The sequence below is a fragment of the Salminus brasiliensis genome, chromosome 23 (genome assembly GCF_030463535.1).
Source record: "Salminus brasiliensis chromosome 23, fSalBra1.hap2, whole genome shotgun sequence".
NCBI lineage: Eukaryota > Metazoa > Chordata > Actinopteri > Characiformes > Bryconidae > Salminus > Salminus brasiliensis.
The window spans coordinates 27,308,482-27,327,033 of NC_132900.1; the positions used below are offsets into that span (position 1 = coordinate 27,308,482).

Here is an 18,552-nt window from a genome sequence, read left to right on the forward strand (position 1 = left end):
GAAACTGAGCCGAACGTTCCGACGTGTTCATGAGCACTAATTTGACTCTCAGTTTGGAGTATTTTGGTCACTCCTCAAGCAAAAAGCCAATAAGACCCTCCCTCCCCTGTTGTGTTGCTTAATTTGGCAGATATCCAGCAATGCAACACTGTCACAAGGCATAACTGTCAGGACAGATGTTACAACACTTGCTATGCCATGACTTGGCAGGTGATATAAACCAGTGTCATAACACCACACGCAGCAGTGCATGCATTATGCAAAGTGTCATAACCTCAATGTCATAACTGTATATACACATTATATATATATATATATATATATAAAATGTGTTTTGGTGCTTTCCGATTGGCCGTCCAGAGTCAATACGCCGCTCCTTAGCGCTTCTGCTCACATCTCCAAGTGCTCTTTGAACTTCTTCTCAGAACACATGAGCGCTACTGTAGAATATGCACAAGCTGATTCACTGTGATGAATAGATGAGAACACTTTGATCCTATCAGGGAACAACAAAGCTGACAAAAGCATCTTTTGACTTTCAGCTAAGCCCCCTTTTCAGTCGCTCTTAGTCATCTGTCCGGGGTGACGACGGGCCGAATAGGTACACAGGCCGAGCGCACAAACAAAGGGATAAAAAGATGCACTCCTACATCAGAACCTGTTTGAGCTGCACACACCAGGTGAAGGCCACGCCCCATTCTGCAGGCAGCTCAGGTCTCGGGTTCGTCCCAGATAAAAGCACATAAATGAGCAGCCACGGACAGACAGACATGTTTACCTTCAGTATCACCTGACTGCAAACAGTACAATCAGCATCAGCCGACGCTTTCAGGTAGCAAGGTAAGTGAAGGCACTTCTCGAAGGGTTCTTTACTAAAGTCAGTGGTTCCCTGTAGAAATATGGCAAGCATTTGAATGATTATATGGTTGGTGTGGTGGAGCAGCTCTTCTCTCTTCTAGGATGGAAAATGTCTTGGTCTTGGCAAAAGTATTGGGACACCTGCTCCTGTTCAGTGTTTCTTCCGAAATCAAGGGTATTTTTAAAAAGAGCTTCTGCTGCTTTTGGAGTTCGTTGGAGTTGCCGTTTCCAATCACCAGGGAAGAAGGAGCATTGCTGTGAGGATTTGATTCCATTTAGCGACATGAGCGTTAGTGAGGTCAGGATGTTGGATGATGATCCCCACCCCACCTCATCCCCCCCCAACTCACCAGCTTATGCCAACTGTTAGCGGTTAGAGCACCGGGCTGTTAATTACTGCGTTCTGGGTTCAGTACTTGGGCTCGTCAAGCTGCCACTGTTGGGCCCTTGAGCAAGGCTTTTAACCCTCCCTGGGCACTTGTGCTTATTGTCGACTGTGTGTGTGTGTGTTTGTGTGTTACAGTGCACATGTGTACTTGGAGGTGTGTATGGAGGTGTTGAGGCCATATTCCATCTGCGTCCAACATTAATAGTAAACACGGTTGTCTTGTCTTGTCTCATCTTGTCTTGTCCTGTCCGACTCATTCCAGCAGTATTGAATAGAGCATCATTGTTCCATTGCTCCACAGCTCAATGCTGGGGGGGGGCTATACTCCTCTAGCCCATGCCTGGCATTAGGCATGGTGCCAGTAGGTTCATGTTTATCTGTTTATCTGTTTATCTGTGTGTGTGTGTGTGTGTGTGTGTGTGTGTGTGTGTGTGTGCGCGCGCATTTGCACATCTGTGTCAGTAACGGGTGCAACCTAAAAGAGCTGAATGCAGTCATTACAAGGATTGTCCACAAACATTTGGACATAATGTAATGTTTGAAGGTTCGAAGAAGTCAGTATAATGGTTCTTTACCATGTGAAGCATTCTTATTGTTCTACAAACATGTTTTTTTATGGAACCAAACCGGGTTCTACTGTGAACTCTTCGTAGCAGTTCTGTATAGCAGTAAAAAGGGTTATTTTACGCTGCTGTCAGAGAACCCTTATTGCTTAGCGTCGCTCAGTGTCAGTTCCTCTGATGTCTAAGAATCCTCCTGAATCCCGACTGTAGACTAAATCCCAATTCAGGCAGGCTTTGCTTTCCCTGCTGGGAAGTGGGGTAATGTCATTTCCCTTCAGGACGTCTGTAACTGTAATGACTTACTCTCACGAGATAAAACATTCAATAGGTATGAGAATGCCTCCATTCCAAACATCTATGACAATCTGTGACAGTAGTATCTTAGTTTCTGAGAGTGTAGGGGACTAACCTCTCACTAAAGCTGCCCAGTCCTTTTTTTTTAAAGATTTTTAAGATTTGAACAGTGCAATATTTGAGGCCTTTCACATGTGCCACAGACTTATATGACCTTCTGGATTTGTTGTACACTTAACCATGCATTTCTAGTGGTAAGAGTGCTGCCACGTTTGGGTACTTAACCCTCTTTGGTCTATGGGAGCAAAAGCTTGCCTGACCCTGGCGGTCGGACAATAAAGAAACAATGAATAATCAGATGTCCCAATACTTTTGTCCATATGGTGTACAAAACAATATGATGTGATATGTGTAAGTTACACTGTTACTGAGTTATGAAACCTGAAGGACAGTCATGCAGACCACGTCAGGATCTTAGGATTCATTTAACTTGGAGTTCTTAGCAACCACTAAGCAACCCCATAAGAACCATCTGAGCAGCCACTAAGCAACAACCAAGCAACCACTAAGCAGCTTAGTAGCAACAACCTAGCAACATTAAAGAAACAATCTAACAGCACTGTAGCCCCATGTTAGATGGCTAGATGTCAACCATCTAACAAAAACACCCAAGAGAATTACCTGGAAGTGGAAACCCCATTAACAGATTTTAATGTGTAGCTACAGAATTTAGAGAGACACTTACTCACGACTGAATGAGAGCCTCGAAACGGGCCGGAAATGTTACAAACTTCTATTACCAGAGAAGAGCCCCACCAGTTTCTACAGACGTCCCTGTAGTTGCTGAGTAATACACCTTAGTGTGTAATAAGCTTTGTAGTGTTATAGGGGGTAGGATAAACGGGCAAATGCTCACGGTATGTTGCTCATGTTCCTTTTGTTTATATGGAAATTTGATATATGGCAACGCATAGAATTCATATGCCCAATTTAATTCAATTCAAATTTACTGTCATTATACTAATACAGGCTTGGTTGTGCAGTACAACCAAGTACTGTAAGTCTCCGGTGCTAAATAAGTAGGACATACAAGACAGGGTGCAAAGACAATAAGTACAGAGACAATAAATACAATAAATACAAAAATATACAAATATGTGCCTGAGGCTGGGTGATTAATTTCCAAAATAAGTTACTATACTAATAGTAAAAAGGAAGACAGGGAGTTCAGGAGTGTATACTGAGGTAGGCCAGTCTGGTTTTGTTAACAGCATCTCATACATAAACAAAGTGTACAGTGCTGTAACGAGTGTAGCAGCTACTGCTCAGGTAGTGAGAAGAGTACACAGCTTATGTCCAGAGAGGTTGGTGTGGCGCAACAGAAAACACCACTACCTGCCACTGAGCTCCCATACCATGAGGGAGACTGGGGTTTGATTCCCGGTCTGAGTGACTACGCTGAATAAGAGTCCTTGGACAAGACTCCTAACGCTATATAAAAAAAGCATATACAGAACAGGATGTTAGTACTTTTCAAGTCAAGGCTTGGAGACTGTTGATTCCCCTGGAGAGCTCTTTTGTAGTCCATTTCTAAAGTGGAAAGATACTTTTTATTATGATTTTTAAACTGAACAGGGCTCTAAAAGCTGTAGTGGGAGGTGTAGGAAATAGGATATAGGTGGGTAACTTATAAAGCCTTTTAGATTTTAAACAACGACGTGCCACCTAAGCATTGCAAAAGGTTATGTCATGACTTATGTCATTAACATTATGTCATGACTTCGGTGATACAGTTTCCTACCAAAAATCTCTCCAGGCTAAGAAGCTTTGCCTGCAGGGAAAAAAATGCTTGGATAGAAGGGATATGTGGACATTTGGAGGCTGAACAAGTCACTAGACCTTTATACCAGTCACCTTTTGCAATTACCTGGGATGCCATAGCGACTGGTTACGGTGGTTGCTATGATGTTGCTAGGTGATTGCTAGTTGGTTACAATAGTCTTGCTATGTGGTTGCTATGGTGTTGCTTACTAGCTGCTAGATTGTTCTTGCTAGGTTGTTGCAAGGCAGACGCTATGGTATCCCGGGTAGTTGCAATGGGTACCTTGGATAAAGGTCTATGGACCCATTTGTGCTCCAAATGTCCACAAATGCCTTCTGTCCTAGCATGTTTTTTTTTTTTTTTTAGAGAAACTGTCACAGGCTCTGTCCACATTTTTTTTCCAGAGAAACTGTTGCAACTGTACCACTGACGTCACAACATAATGGTGAGTTTCCAGTTTGCAATGCTAACTTGGCAAGCCGTTGTTGCTGAGGGCCCTTAAACAGGTTGGGAACAATCATTTATTTGAAATCTAAAAGGCCTTATAAGCCACCCTGAACCCTAAACATGCTCATATTCTCACCCTAAACATGCTCATGTGTGGCCCACATGGGTGGACTATGTGCAACCAGCTACAAGGGCTTACCAACTTAGCATTGCAAACTGGAAACTCACCATTATGTTGTGACATCAGTGGTACAGTTGCAACAGTTTCTCTGGAAAAAAATGTGGACAGAGCCTGAATAGGTCAATAGACCTTTATCATAGGCACTCATTGCGACTACCCGGGATACCATAGCGACTGCCTCGCAACAACTTCAGGCAAGAACAATCTAAGCAACGCCATAGCAAGACAATTGTAACCACTTAGCAACACCAATGTAACCACTTAGCAACTGTCTAGTATACCATAGCAACCACCGAGCACAAATCTGAAATTGGTGGCCATGTAGAAAAGCCTAGAAACTGCCTGGAAGTGGAAACCACTTAAGCTCTACAACCATTAAAATATTTTCCAGTTCTTATGCCATGGGGTATAACACTCTAATGATCATTCTTTCAGGATTACATGGAAAACAATGATCACTTGCTGAAGTTTTTCTTCGGATATACAGTTGAGGACCTGAATACTGGACTTCTCAAGATTTTACAGAAATTGTTTAAAGGATATTAAATTACTGTAGAATAATGTATAAACGCTGAAATGGTAAAATGCTGAAAGCAGCCTGGTTATGCAGTGTGTTCCCCTGCCCTGCTCTCTGCTACAGTGTGTGTGTGTTTGTGTGTGTGTGTGTGTGTGTGTGTGTGTGTATGTGTGTGTGTTTGTATGCAGACCTCAATGGAAATCAAACAGGACGTCAATCAGCTCATAAATTGGAGCAAACAGGACGGAGGTTCATTCGGAAACGCAGCGGAGCCTGACAGACACTGCGCAGCCAATGACTTCAGCAGCATCCACTGCAAAGGTGAGGGAGGCACTGCGCCAAACTCTGAGATGAAAAGGTGCTGATATCTCAAAGCCTTCCCACAGTCAGCATTTAGCAGCAGCACAACACAACACCCATCTGCCAGGAAATCCCTCTACTCCACTGTAATTACTGTGGCACAGACACAGAGACATCCCAGTAGAGAGTCAGTATGTTGCAGGGCTGGCGTACGATTCATATAAATCATTTAGACACCCTATATAAACTCCGACTTCATGGCTTTGAGAGAGAAGTACATGCTTTTTCTCCCACTGGTCCGCTTTCTCCATAATCAATCATTCTGCGAGAATCGGCCCTCGTGATTTATTCTCTGTTCCTGCCCGGGTTGCTTCCTGCCATTTACTGAAGAGGCTATAGAAGGAAAAGCTTAGTTTAATGCAAAATGAAGGTTCATAAAAAGCATACATTTATGCACGACTACCAGTATGCACTTGAGAGGCTTTTATCATGAGTGATTTTTGTAAAGAACAAGGAATACCATGGTGAATAGACCTTCAGAGCAGTGTGTGGGTGCAGTGAAGAGCGGCAGCACTTTCTAACCTCTTCTGACTCTGAATTTAATTAAATTTCAATTTACAAATGTACAGCACTGTCCGAAAGCAACTTTCCAGAATGAGTGTTGCCGAGGGAGATGGTGAAAGAAATAAAAAAAGGCAACCTTTTAAAACTGTGAAGAAGAACCTCTGAGGAAGATCAAGACTCAAAAGGGAGCCATTCCTAAGAGAATGAGGAGGAAGTACGGAGAAACCAAGACTCAAAAGAAGGAGTATTCTAAGAGTATGACTTCTAAGAACCTCTGACAGGAATTAAGACACAAAAAGGAGAAACTCAGTAAGAGTAGGTGGAAGAACCACTGAGAGGAACCAGGAAACTCCCTAAGAGTTGACGAACAGCCAGGCAGCGGAATCCCTAGGGACAAGAGGGAAAACCATCGTAAGGAACCAAGACTCAAACAGAGAAGTTCTCTTAGACCCTCCCCCATCGGTAACATCGCCATCACAGCAAGTGCTTGCACACCTCTAGTTTGCCTAGCAACCCAGCATCACTACAACAGTGTTAACGCGTCGGCCACCAGCATCCACACCGCAGCGACCGCCTGCCACACACAGCATCGCTGCTGTGATGTTAGCACTGCTACCACACCAACCGCCGGCCCCACCCCGCATCACTGCTGCAGTGTTAGCATCCCTACTCCAGCGGTAACATCACCACCACGGCAAACGCTAGTACTGTTAGTCTGAGGACTTCTTTTTGCCACAAAGTCCGTAGTCATAGCATGTGTTGTTAGCTCGTCAGCCTTGCTCCACATTGCTGCCATGATGTTAGCTTTATCCCAACTGTAACATTGCTACCACGGCGATCGCTGGCCTCATCCAGCATCACTGTGACATTGCTATTGCATCATTAGCATTGTTACCGCACCGGCCGTCGGCCTCAACATCATCGCTCTTGCTAACATTATCATATCCAAAAGTTCCAGCTGGTGTCTCCTAAATGCAAATGGTGGGAATACCCATAAGCATGTAGTAAACCAGTTCCATGGCCAAGTATTCCTGTACATACACAGATTAAGGTACCGCTACCTCAATAGAGGGCTACAGGGGTACATATTCGTACACGTAAGGGATACACAAGGAACCTAAACTTCTCTGCACTATTCTTTGTCTTTGCTTAGATCTCCTCCCTGCGGAGAACGGCCAGGAGGTGACCAAACACTTCTTGCAGGAGTTGCTGAACATTCTCCTGGCGTACATCAATAAGTCTCTAAGCCGCAGCTCCAAGCTGTTGGACTTCCACCACCCCCACCAACTGAAGGACGGTCTAGAGGGCTTCAGCCTGGAGCTGCCGGACCAGCCAGACAACCTGGAGCAGCTGTTGGTGGACTGCCGGGACACCCTGAAATATGGAGTGAAAACAGGTTTGCGTCATCATTTACATACAATATTCTCGAAGGTCCAGCAACCAAATCTGACAGATCAGACAGGCTGGAGGACGGTCATGTAAGATCATGGAGGTCATGGAGATCATGGAGATCATGGAGATCTACTCCATCTGTGTTAGGTAAAGCTCGGCACAGTCACACTGGCTCCTGTCCTGACCTTATTGTGTTCCATCCCCAGGTCACCCGCGCTTCTTCAACCAGCTGTCAACTGGACTGGACATCGTTGGACTAGCCGGGGAATGGGTCACGTCAACTGCAAATACCAACATGTCAGTACATGAACGGCTCAAGCTAACGACTCCGCTAATTTAGGTCTTGGTTTGCTCGGGTTCGAATCAGTTAAAGAGCTCTTTCCTCTTGGTTTGGTTTGTTTTCACACAGGGGAAAATTCGTTCCCCCTCCTATTGGTCAGACCCATCTGAGGTGGGAGCAAGAAAGTAAATTCCGGAAGAAGGTCCTGTGTTCTGGACTAGGTATAGGTTACCATGAAGCCACGGCAGAGATGGCATTTGTTCATAGCTGTAGCAATGGTAATTATCTGGGCAGTATACCAGGTTACCACCCGGCTACTGGAGCCGTTTAGCCTTCAGACTTGCGGAGTACGTCTGATAGTTGGGTTGGATTGAGGTTAGATCACGCTCTCACCACAAACAAACCACTCCAGAGCCCTTGGGACCAGGCCGAGACCACCTCTTCTCAAGGCTCTTGGTGCTCTTGTTTTGGTCCGCGCCCTAGTGTGATTACTGTGTTAGCGAACCAGAACCAGAGTCCGATTTAACCAGACTACAAGGTTCAGGTGTGAAATCACCCCTTAGATTCTGTGTGTTCCTTTAACGCTCTGTCTGACTGCATGGCAGGTTCACCTATGAGATAGCGCCAGTGTTTATCCTCATGGAAGACATCATCCTCAAGAAGATGCAGTCCATTGTCGGTTGGTCCGAGGAGGACGGAGATGGGATCTTCTGCCCTGGTAGTGTACTCCATCCACTCCATCTCATCCATGAGAATAATTTCCCCCCTTACTCTACTTTACAAGACATGCTGACTGGAGTTTGCTTCATTAGTTTTGCACTGGAGCTACAAGGCTAATGTAGGTATGGTAATGTAATCTGACAGACGCCAGGCTAACACTGTGCTAACTGTGGTGTATGGTGTTTAAAAAAGTTGGAAAGCTTGATTTTTCAATTTCGTACACCGTTGTCAGATTAACTGGAATTAAAACAGTACGCCTGCAACCGACACATTAAAACGTAACATTCGAACACAGGAAAAAATAAATACTTTAAATATATTTTTAATTTTTGGTCCCCAGCGTCTTTACTGTTTTCAGTATGTTGCTATGCTAACTGCTATGCTAATTTTACACCATCACTCACTCACTCACTCACCTCAAAGCATCTTGAGGTGTGAAGAAATCTCTAATATACTTTACTTTCATTCCGTGTTGATGATGTCCATCTTGGCCATCTTGGATTTTGAACTGGGGGTCGTGAGGCTTTCCCGGCCTTCCGAGTAGAAAATACGACCCGGCGTTCTAGTTGAAATTTCCTACTTGGAAATACTTCCAACTCTGGAAATTACGACATCTCAGTGTAAATGGAAGCTGAAGGGGTGGAAGTTTTCCGGGTGGTATGCCCGGGTGGTATCGTGAAATTACAGTATTTACCTGAATAGCGCGTACGGTGTATTCTCTGGGCAACTGCATGAACCGAACCATGACCCCCCAACCTTATTCCTAATAAAACAACATAAGCAAGCGATTACCTAACACCTCCACACAGTTTGAGTCGAGTGTGCGATTATGTAGGAAAGCAGTTAGCAGTATATGCTAACTGTTGCACATACTAATGCTGCTTTCCTTTTACCTCAGATGGCGGAGCTGGGAATGGTTCCAGTTAAACGTTCCGAAAATCGTACCCTATTTTACCTGGTTTCCAAAAAACAGTTAGCTAAAGACTTCAGAGTTCACCACAACTGTTTTGACAATTCTTTATCAGTGCTTTTATGGTAAAACTAACCAAATATGTCCCACTTTTTATAACCTAGCATTGTTAGCATTGTCCCAGGTTAGCATTGTTAGCGACATCAATTGATAACAATGCATTTTATTGTGTTTTGCGCATCCAAACACCATGGAAACACGTCCACAGATAGAAGTTGGACAGTACTGAGTGTACACGACTGATGTAGTGAGGTACAAATAGATGGAAGTACAGCATTACTGCTTTTACTACTGATGTGCAGTGTGGCCATCTTGGATTTTGAACTGGGGGTTGGTGAGGCTCTCCCAAATATCCCAAAAATCCGACTTGTGAGACTTTCAATGTTGAAATGTCCATCTTGGTCCTACTCAGAAATTCTGACGTGCATCTAAGCGTACATTCCCCGTTAGCCACATTAGCCCCATAGCTCCAGCACAAAACCAAAAGAGGCCAGCTTCAGACGCAAGCATGTCTTAGCTGGCTGACCACATTTGTGGTAAATTTAAGTGGGGTTCTGTAACTTGTGACTGTTTTATCCCTCCAGGAGGCACGATGTCTAATCTTTACAGCCTGTTGCTGGCCAGATATCATTTCTTCCCAGAGGTGAAAACCGCAGGGATGCGCGCCCTGCCGCCTCTCGCCCTCTTCACCTCCGCACATGTGAGCTCAGCCCCTCACTATCGCTCTCATGCAATTACCTTATAAATGAGGCATATTATGTCTCCGTGCCTTTTTATTCAAATATTAGCCTGCATTAGTGCGCTGGCTCTGGTGTGAAAGGTGCTAGCAAGTAATGGGCTTTAATAGTATTTCCCAGCGAATTACACTTTTGATGTCTGTCCTATTTCCAATTACCCTTTCAGAGTCATTATTCAATCAAAAAGTCGGCCACCGTGCTTGGGATTGGCTCTGAAAATGTTATTTTGGTGAAGTGTGATGAAAGGTAAGAATTAGGACAGTGGCTGTAATGTTCTGTGCCTTCGGGTTATGTCCGTTTTGTGAATGCTAACGTCTTGTCATGCGTGTGTGGTTTTCCAAGAGGCAAAATGATTCCTGGAGAGCTGGAATCCAGCATCCGGACAGCAGAATCGAAGGTGGGTAAAATGTTCATTTCACAGTTTCATATTGGATGGTATTAACAGACGTCAGTCGCCAGTGGTCGCCAGCTGAAGAAGGCGCTGTCACTATGCCCAGAGGGTCGCTGGTTCGAATCCCGGTCATGCTGCTAGCCATCATTAGCAGGGGTCCTGAGAGAGCAGCATTGGCCTTTCTCTCTCCAGGGTGCAATATGTTTAGGCCACACTATCACTATCTCACCTCAAAGCATCTTGAGGTGTGAAATAATCTCTAATATACTTTACTTTCATTCCGTGTTGATGATGGCCATCTTGGATTTTAAACTGGGGGTCGGTGAGGCTTTCCCGACCTTCCGAGTAGGAAATCCGACTTGTGAAGGTGTTCTAGTTGAAATTTCCTACTTGGACTTCCAACTCTGCAAATGATGACATCGCAGTGTAAATGGAAACTGAAGAGGTGGAAGGTTTTCGGGTGGTATGCACTGTAACCCCCCCCCCCCCCCCCCAACCCCCCCCCCACCACCACCACCCTTATTCCTAATAAAACAACGGAAGCAAGTGATTACCTATATGCTAACTGTTGCACATACTAAGGCTGCGTTCCATTTACCTCAGATGGCGGCGCTAGGAATGGTTCCCGTTAAACGTTCCGAAAATCGTACCCTATTTTACCCTGCTAGCCATCATCAGCAGGGGTCCTGAGAGAGCACCATTGGCCTTCCTCTCTCCAGGGTGGCGCTCTATCCCCACATTACTACATTACATCTGCTGGCCGATGCACGTTGGTTGCCCGGTGAGGTTGCATTGGCGGCAGTTCGAAAAGGTTGGAGGGGGCGTGTGTTGGTCATCACCATCACTAGTGTCGGGAGCATTGCATGCAATAGGGGAAGAATAAATTGGGGCTGGGTAATTGGTGATCCAAATTGGGGAGAATATTGGTAAAAAAAAAAATAATAATAATAACCACATGAGCAAGTCCATTAGCGATTACCGAACACCTCCACACAGTTTGAGGCAATGTTTTATGGTGAAATCTAACCAAATATGTCCCTTTTTTTAGCATTGTTATTTAGCATTGTCCCAGGTTGATAACAACACATTATATGGTCTCTTGTGCTTTTAAACACCATGGAAACACGTCCACAGATAGAAGTTTGGCACATGGATAGAGGTGCTAACAAACTGTACGCTACATTGCTAGTTATGTGGTAACACTTATTCAGCTATAGCAAACAATGGTGTGACTGGTTTAATTAGAAAAATCCTTCTGGGTAAACATTTACAAATCCTCTGAAAATCCTTATCTGCAAGTTTGACTACACTACTCGTCAGTCCTTCACAGGTGCACCCGCTCAAGAAGGGCTTATTAAAGAGTTGATGAGTTGAAACAGCAGGAAAAAGCTCGAAAATGGGGAGGGATCTGAAGTGTTAATTAGCATGTAGCTAATAGCCTAATGCTAGCTGGCTGACTTCCAGTTTCTGTACATCGTGAGCCACATTGGAGCATTGATTGAGTATTGCTAAAAAAAAAAAGTAGATTATTATAACTTTATCCAACAAGATTACCAGTACATTACATGGACAAAAGTATTGGGACACCTGCTCATTCATTGTTTCTCCAGAAATCAAGGATATTAAAAAAGAGTTTATCCTGGATTTGTTGGATTTACTGTCTCTACTGTACAGGGAAGAAGGCTTTCTTCTAGATTTCGGAGCCACATTGCTGTGAGAATTTGTTTGCTTTCAGCAACAAGAGAGTTAGTGAGGTCAGAATGTTGGATGATTACCACCCCACCTCATCCACCAACCATCATATCAGAGAACACAGTTCCACTGTTCCACAGCTCAATGCTGGGGGGCTTTATAGCCCTCTAGCCCACGCCTGGCATTAGGCATGGGGCCACTAGGTTAATGTTCATCTGCTCCAGAGAGTTTAGTCTATTCCACAGGTAATACTTCCTTGTGTGTGTGTGCATGTGCACATCTGTGTCAGCAATGGGTGCATAATGGGTCCAAGGGCAATGTCATAATTATAGTAATATGAATATTGTCAACCATGGGAATGTGTTCAGTGTTCAGTATGTAATAGTCCCATTTGTCTCCACAGGGTCAGGTTCCATTCTATGTAAACGCCACTGCAGGGACCACTGTGTACGGGGCATTTGACCCTCTGAATGACATAGCAGACATCTGTGCCAGATGTGGCCTGTGGATGCACGTGGATGTATTTACACACTCTATACACTTTGTTATTCTCTATATATCATGCCTGTACAATTCAAATAGCAAGACTGCAGAGTGTTCTGCAGATGTAGGTTTAACGGTAGGCTTTCACTTCTCTTACAGGCAGCTTGGGGAGGCGGCCTGCTCCTGTCCAGGAGGCACCGGATGAAACTGCAGGGCATTGCAAGGTCAGTTATTGACGATGTAGCTGCCAATGAAGCAGTTAAACTAGGTTAATAACCAGATTTGGTGTCCTGGATGTTGACCAGAGCTGTTGGTAGCGCTGAAATGACGGTTAAAAATGGCGTTGTAATGACGTCAGTTACCAGAATGCCTAAAATCTCATTTGCATTGTTCTCTCTATTGGCAGCAGTGAGGGAAGCTTAACAATGAGCCAGTTAGTCATAATGCGCTGGATTTCATTCACTGTTTGCTTAATTAGTGCTTTTCAATTGAGAAATTCCATCATGCAAAGCAGCTGCTATTGTCCATTCAACCCACAGGGCCTCATCTATCACCTGGAACCCCCACAAGATGATGGGCGTCCCACTGCAGTGTTCAGCCATACTCGTGCGCAAGAAGGTTGGTCAGATCACAGACTTGAAAAAAAACAAACACCCATATGAATCACAACCTATACCCAGCTGTGTGTATGTGTGTGTGCTGCTGTCAGGGTCTGCTGCAGGAGTGCAACCAGCTGTGTGCTGAGTATCTTTTCCAGCCTGATAAACACTACGACGTGTCCTATGACACCGGCGACAAGAGCATCCAGTGCGGGAGGCATGTGGACGTCTTTAAGCTGTGGCTCATGTGGAAGGCCAAGGTATCCCAGGATCTTACCACTGTTATTACCGTCATGTTCGTATTGTTTGTTGTTTCATCTACAGTCATAACATCTGTCAGATTTAAATATCGTAAAGCAACACAAGGTACCTTTAGATATCGTATTCAATAATTCAACTTTTTTGGCAACAACAACCGTAAATATTGCCACAGTCCTCATCCCTTATTTTCAGTTTTTCAATTTTGGCAATTTTCTGAAATCTGGCAGTTCAAGTGTCAAAGTTTCACGAAGAACGGACCAATATAAATGCTCCAACCCAACCCTACACATGGTTCGGCCCATCAGGCCTTAGAGCTGGAATTACTGATTTGGTAAATAAATATTAACTGCATTGATAACAGTAGTGGGCTCTACACCGTGGTCACAGCCCTAGCTGGGTCTAGAACTGGGCTGAAAGTACAGTCGTCATCAAGGCTGAGCTGAACTTCTCACACAGAAGCTCCTCATCCTCGGGCGTTTGACTGCAGTGTTGACACCTAAAGTGCCTACAGCCATGTTTTACATAGAGCCCCTGTAATGTTATACAGTTATGTGTGTTTTACATACAGTACCCCAAGCTGCTTTCCATAAAACTGCACAAATTCAGTCAGTCAGTGTTGCTGTTTGGTCCACCTGCCAAAAATATCCAGACAGCTCTGGGGTCAGCAACTGGTCCACTGATGAAGAACATGTACAGTTACAGTTAGAGACGGGCTACAGTCTCTAACTGTGCAGCAGCCAGGTGGAGCTACAAGGGAGGTGTATCTAATAACGCCTAACTAATATATACCAACAAATATCAGCAACATCAGGTTTATTAATAAACAGTACTTAAGGGGTACTTTTACTTACTTTCACTGAATTACTGAATACATTATGTAATTATCCACATCTGAACGAATGCTTTCCAGGGCTCAGAAGGCTTTGAGTCTCAGGTCAACCACTGCCTGGACAACGCAGAGTACCTTTACCACAAGCTGAAGAGCAGAAAGGACTTTCAGTTGATCTTCCAAAGCAAGGTAAGCAACCAGCTTTCGATCAGATCACTATGAATGAATAGCCATTTTATGGCCACTTTATTGGAAACCTGACCATCTATGTCCACTTCATCATTTAGCCTTGCCTTTAAGGTAGTATTGGGTATCATAAGGTAACATTGCCTTAAGGTGCAATAATGTGGTCAATTAGTGGACGTCTAAGGTAGATGTTTCCAATAAAGTGGCCAGGGACCCTGTACTACCAAGAAGTGGTGATTTTTTAATTAGAAAACCCTACCTGTAGGAATTAGGGACCTCCCAACAAGGTTATTTTGCCCCTGATCCGATCCAAGTTCAATTTTTGTGTGTGTATAAATAATAACCCAGCCCCAAAGTTTAGATCAGATGAGCATCTGATTAATCCGTTTAGTGAAATTCCCTTTATTTTCAGTATCAGTTTATATAATCAGACTTTCTGGACTGATATATTTAGTTTAGTCAGGACTTTTCTTTACTAATTTCTTTAAAATGATTGTTTATAGTGTTTAATATCTTATAATCCAGTCTGACTCTCCTCCCTGACCAATCAGCTCCCAGCTCCTTTACAACACTGCAGTTTGATCACTACCTATGGGTGTGTGTAGTGGTACACACTCTGGACTGATATCTGTGGTTGTTGGTCTACTGGTGTGATACTGGTTTATAGCGTGTGAGTGTGTGTGTGTGTGTGTGTTAGCATTAGCGTTAGCCTGCACGAGGTTCTGAATAGGTGAATCAGTGCTGGTTTAGAAACAGAGAAAGGCAAGCGGTTCTCCGGTTCTCCCGCTGGTAAAACAGAGCGTGAGAGTTTTATAAAGGGTCAGATATTAGTTCCACACTGCAGAACCTCAACTCCTTTATTTGCCTTCTGAGAACGTCCGCACTGCTGCAGCTGGCTAGGTTATAGTGTCTGTTAATGACGCCTTGAGGACACCAGATGGCGCTCTGAACACCACGGTTTAAAACAAAGACTCTGGATTGGGATTAAAATAGCCAATACCCGATCCATTCAAATATGCCAGGATCGGCCAAAATTTCGAATCCACTGGATTGGATCGGGACATCCCTAATGCGAACTCATGTTATTGCTCTTACACATTTCAAACCTCATCACTCTTGGTTTTCTAATAACACTTCTTAAACTAATACTTCACTCCATGTCACTCCAGCCGGAACACACTAACGTCTGCTTCTGGTACCTTCCGAGCCGTGTGAGGAACATGCCCGCAGGTCCGGAGAGAGACAGGGAGCTTCATATGGTGAGGACCACTTAACCTGCTATTTATAAAATACCCTAAACAAAAGCCTGCACAACCTGTTTGGTGACCGACGGCACCAAGTTTTAGAGACATGAGCCTCGCCCTGTGTGCAAACATGATCTTATGTGTGATAACGGATTTGATGACAGTGCACACGTCTGTATTTTAGTCCCACAGCACAGTTTGGTGATCTTCTTGCATCTTCTGAACCTGGTGATCAAGTGAGTTGAATCAGGCATGTGTGAGCAGGGGAATCACCAAACTGTCCTGTTAGAATTCCTAGAGTCTTGCATCCTGACTTGACGTCCCACCAAATGCTCTACAAAGAGAGAGTGCGAGGAACTGTAAGCAATGTCAGAGGACACTGACAAGTGAATGGAACGACTGGGTCAGAACATCTCCAGAACATCAGGCAGGTCTTGTGGGGTGGTCCTAGGACCAACCAGGGTCATAGGCACCTCAGGCTCATTGCAGCGATCCATGAAGGTTCCACCTCACAACTTTCAGGACTTAAACACAAAGCAGTGAGCAAACACACACATGCCCGGAGCAGTGGGCAGCCTGGGGAGCAGAGAGGGTTACGGGCCTTAAGGCTCAAGGGCCCAACAGTGGCAGCTACATTTCATTAAAATCTGCTGCCAACATTTTAAGGTGTCCATATACCAGAGGACATCTTTAGAGGTCTTCTGACATCCATGCCTCGAGTGATCAGATCTGTTGTGACGGCACAAGGGGGACTTGTGCAGTGTTATGGCTGCTGGGTGTAAATTATATTTCTTAGAAATCTAATATTGGCCAATATTCTGCATATGCAATACTAGACCCAGTATAATGAGGAAAAGGTGTATGTATCAAGGATTTTCCGTGAGATCTTTGAGGAACGTTTTGGAGGATCTTTCATTTGAAACTATGGAGAAATCTATTTGAGGAACCTTCAATGAACCTTTTTCTTCTAAAAACCTTTTCTTAAAGGTTCCTCAAAGCCCCTTATAAGGTTCCTTCAGAGTGTTAAACTAAAGAACCTCCAAATATTCCTCAAAGATCTTACACTTTTAACAGTGTATATACTAAAGTATCTATTATCCAGTACATTGACATTGTAGTATTTTCCCTGCACACACTTCACACTTCATCTACTGAGGGATTTCCAGAGCCAGATGAGTTAGACCGAGGTGGCAACTGCCAACAGCTGTTCTTTCATTACTACCATAACATCTGCTCATTTTTTTTTTTTTTGGCTTAAGGTGGCTCCAAAAATCAAGGCGAAGATGATGGAGGAAGGAGTGACAATGATTGGCTACCAGCCTCTCGAAGACAAGGTGAATTTCTTCCGCTGCGTTTTTTCCAATCCGGCCACACAGAAGGAAGACGTGGACTTCCTCCTGGATGAGATCGCCCGCCTTGGCTGTGAGCTTTAGGGCCGAAAGTGTGCGGGAGCACGGGACTTACTTACTAAACTGCACTTCCTGTAGACTTCATTGAGACATTAGCCTCAGTAAAAGTAGGTCGATTGAAGATCTACCTGTTGTAGCTCGGTGTGGGCGCTTTCCCCAAGTCTGTAGGTCATACTTTGTTTATTTATTCTGTGGCAGAATTTTCATTTCTTCGTCTTTATTGATTAGGACAGCATTAAAGTGATGCTTCAGCCAAAGTGGGCATTCGCACAGCTTTCCCCTGCTCCAGATTAAGGAGATCGGACAAGATATTGTTTGGTACGTGAAGTATGCTCCTTAAGCACTGAAGCCTTTTTTTTTTTTTTTTTTTGGCGAATCATCATTTTAAGTTTTCGTTTCAGTGCTTTATGTATGTTTTATATATCATATCTTATAATATCATAGACTTATTATTCATATCTAAACTAAAAAAAAAAAAACAGGTGCCTCACTCAAGTCTGTACCCTGCTAACATGTCCATGTGGGGTTCTGTCCTCTGCTTCCACATTGGTCACACATATGCCTGCCCACCAGGGTCAGGGTTAAACATGGGCCCCATCTGGGTGGTACACAGCGAATGGGGCCTAGATAGGACCCATGTGTGATGACGATGGGCTGTAACAATGGCGCCCAACTGGATCCTAGTAAAAATCCATGTACAAACCCACTCTGAGTGCCCATGCCCACCTGCCCACGAGCATGCTGAACATCTAACTGAAGAACATTGCTACACTCAGGGGTCCTCTATGATGCATGATTAACAGGGCATATCCATCGCAGAAGAAATAAAGGATCAGTCATGTACCACAAACATCTAAAGCTTACTGAATCAGTCCACAGAATACACACAGCTGTACTGCCGCCCACCCTACTGCTGTTTCAGCAAATGTCTCGGTTGTTGTTGTAGGAGGATCTTGATTTTTAAACCTCCAGATCTGACATTCTGGTCAGTTTTTAGCCCATCTCAGAATCTGAGACCTTTGAGAAGCAACAGTGTGAGCTGGTACTCATTAACATGTGGAGGTCTGTAAAGTGTGTCTTAAATAAGGTAGGCACTCTCTAACAAACCCCTGATGAGATGTATAAGGAGTGCTTTTTTGGCCTTCTACTGCCATCTGCTGGTAAAATTATGTATGGCTTTAATTGTAGATTCACCTTTTTTTCTACACGAGATGTGGATGTACACCAATCAGCCAAAATATTAACACCACCTCCTTGGCTCTACACTCATTGTCCATTTTACCAGCTTCATTTCCCATATAGGAGCGCTGAGGTGGACTGTAGTCCACCTGTTTCTCCCCACACCTGTGGCCCCACACTGGACTGACCACCACAGATCAGGTGTTGTTTGGGTTGTGAGTTCAAACCCAAATATCTACATCCACT

The 18,552-nt window shown here is 44.2% G+C and overlaps 1 protein-coding gene across 1 annotated transcript; it reads left to right on the forward strand.

Moving 5' to 3' along the window:
• Positions 1-665: 665 nt before the first annotated feature.
• gad3 (glutamate decarboxylase 3) lies at positions 666-18,231 on the forward strand. Its single transcript, XM_072668822.1, has 15 exons — positions 666-840; positions 5,259-5,391; positions 7,088-7,330; positions 7,533-7,623; positions 8,212-8,324; positions 9,881-9,996; positions 10,200-10,279; positions 10,376-10,430; positions 12,520-12,636; positions 12,759-12,823; positions 13,139-13,217; positions 13,309-13,458; positions 14,370-14,477; positions 15,644-15,733; positions 16,978-18,231. Exons 2-15 carry the CDS (start codon positions 5,265-5,267, stop codon positions 17,149-17,151), a joined length of 1,608 nt encoding a protein of 535 aa, XP_072524923.1. The 5' UTR covers positions 666-840; positions 5,259-5,264; the 3' UTR covers positions 17,152-18,231.
• Positions 18,232-18,552: the final 321 nt, after the last annotated feature.

Coding starts and splice junctions, on each gene's coding strand:
- gad3 (XM_072668822.1), top strand. CDS start 5,265: ATGGAAATCAAACAGGACGTCAATCAGCTCATAAATTGGAGCAAACAG. Junction 10,431..12,519: donor TCCGGACAGCAGAATCGAAG/GTGGGTAAAATG, acceptor TTGTCTCCACAG/GGTCAGGTTCCATTCTATGT. Junction 14,478..15,643: donor AGTTGATCTTCCAAAGCAAG/GTAAGCAACCAG, acceptor ATGTCACTCCAG/CCGGAACACACTAACGTCTG.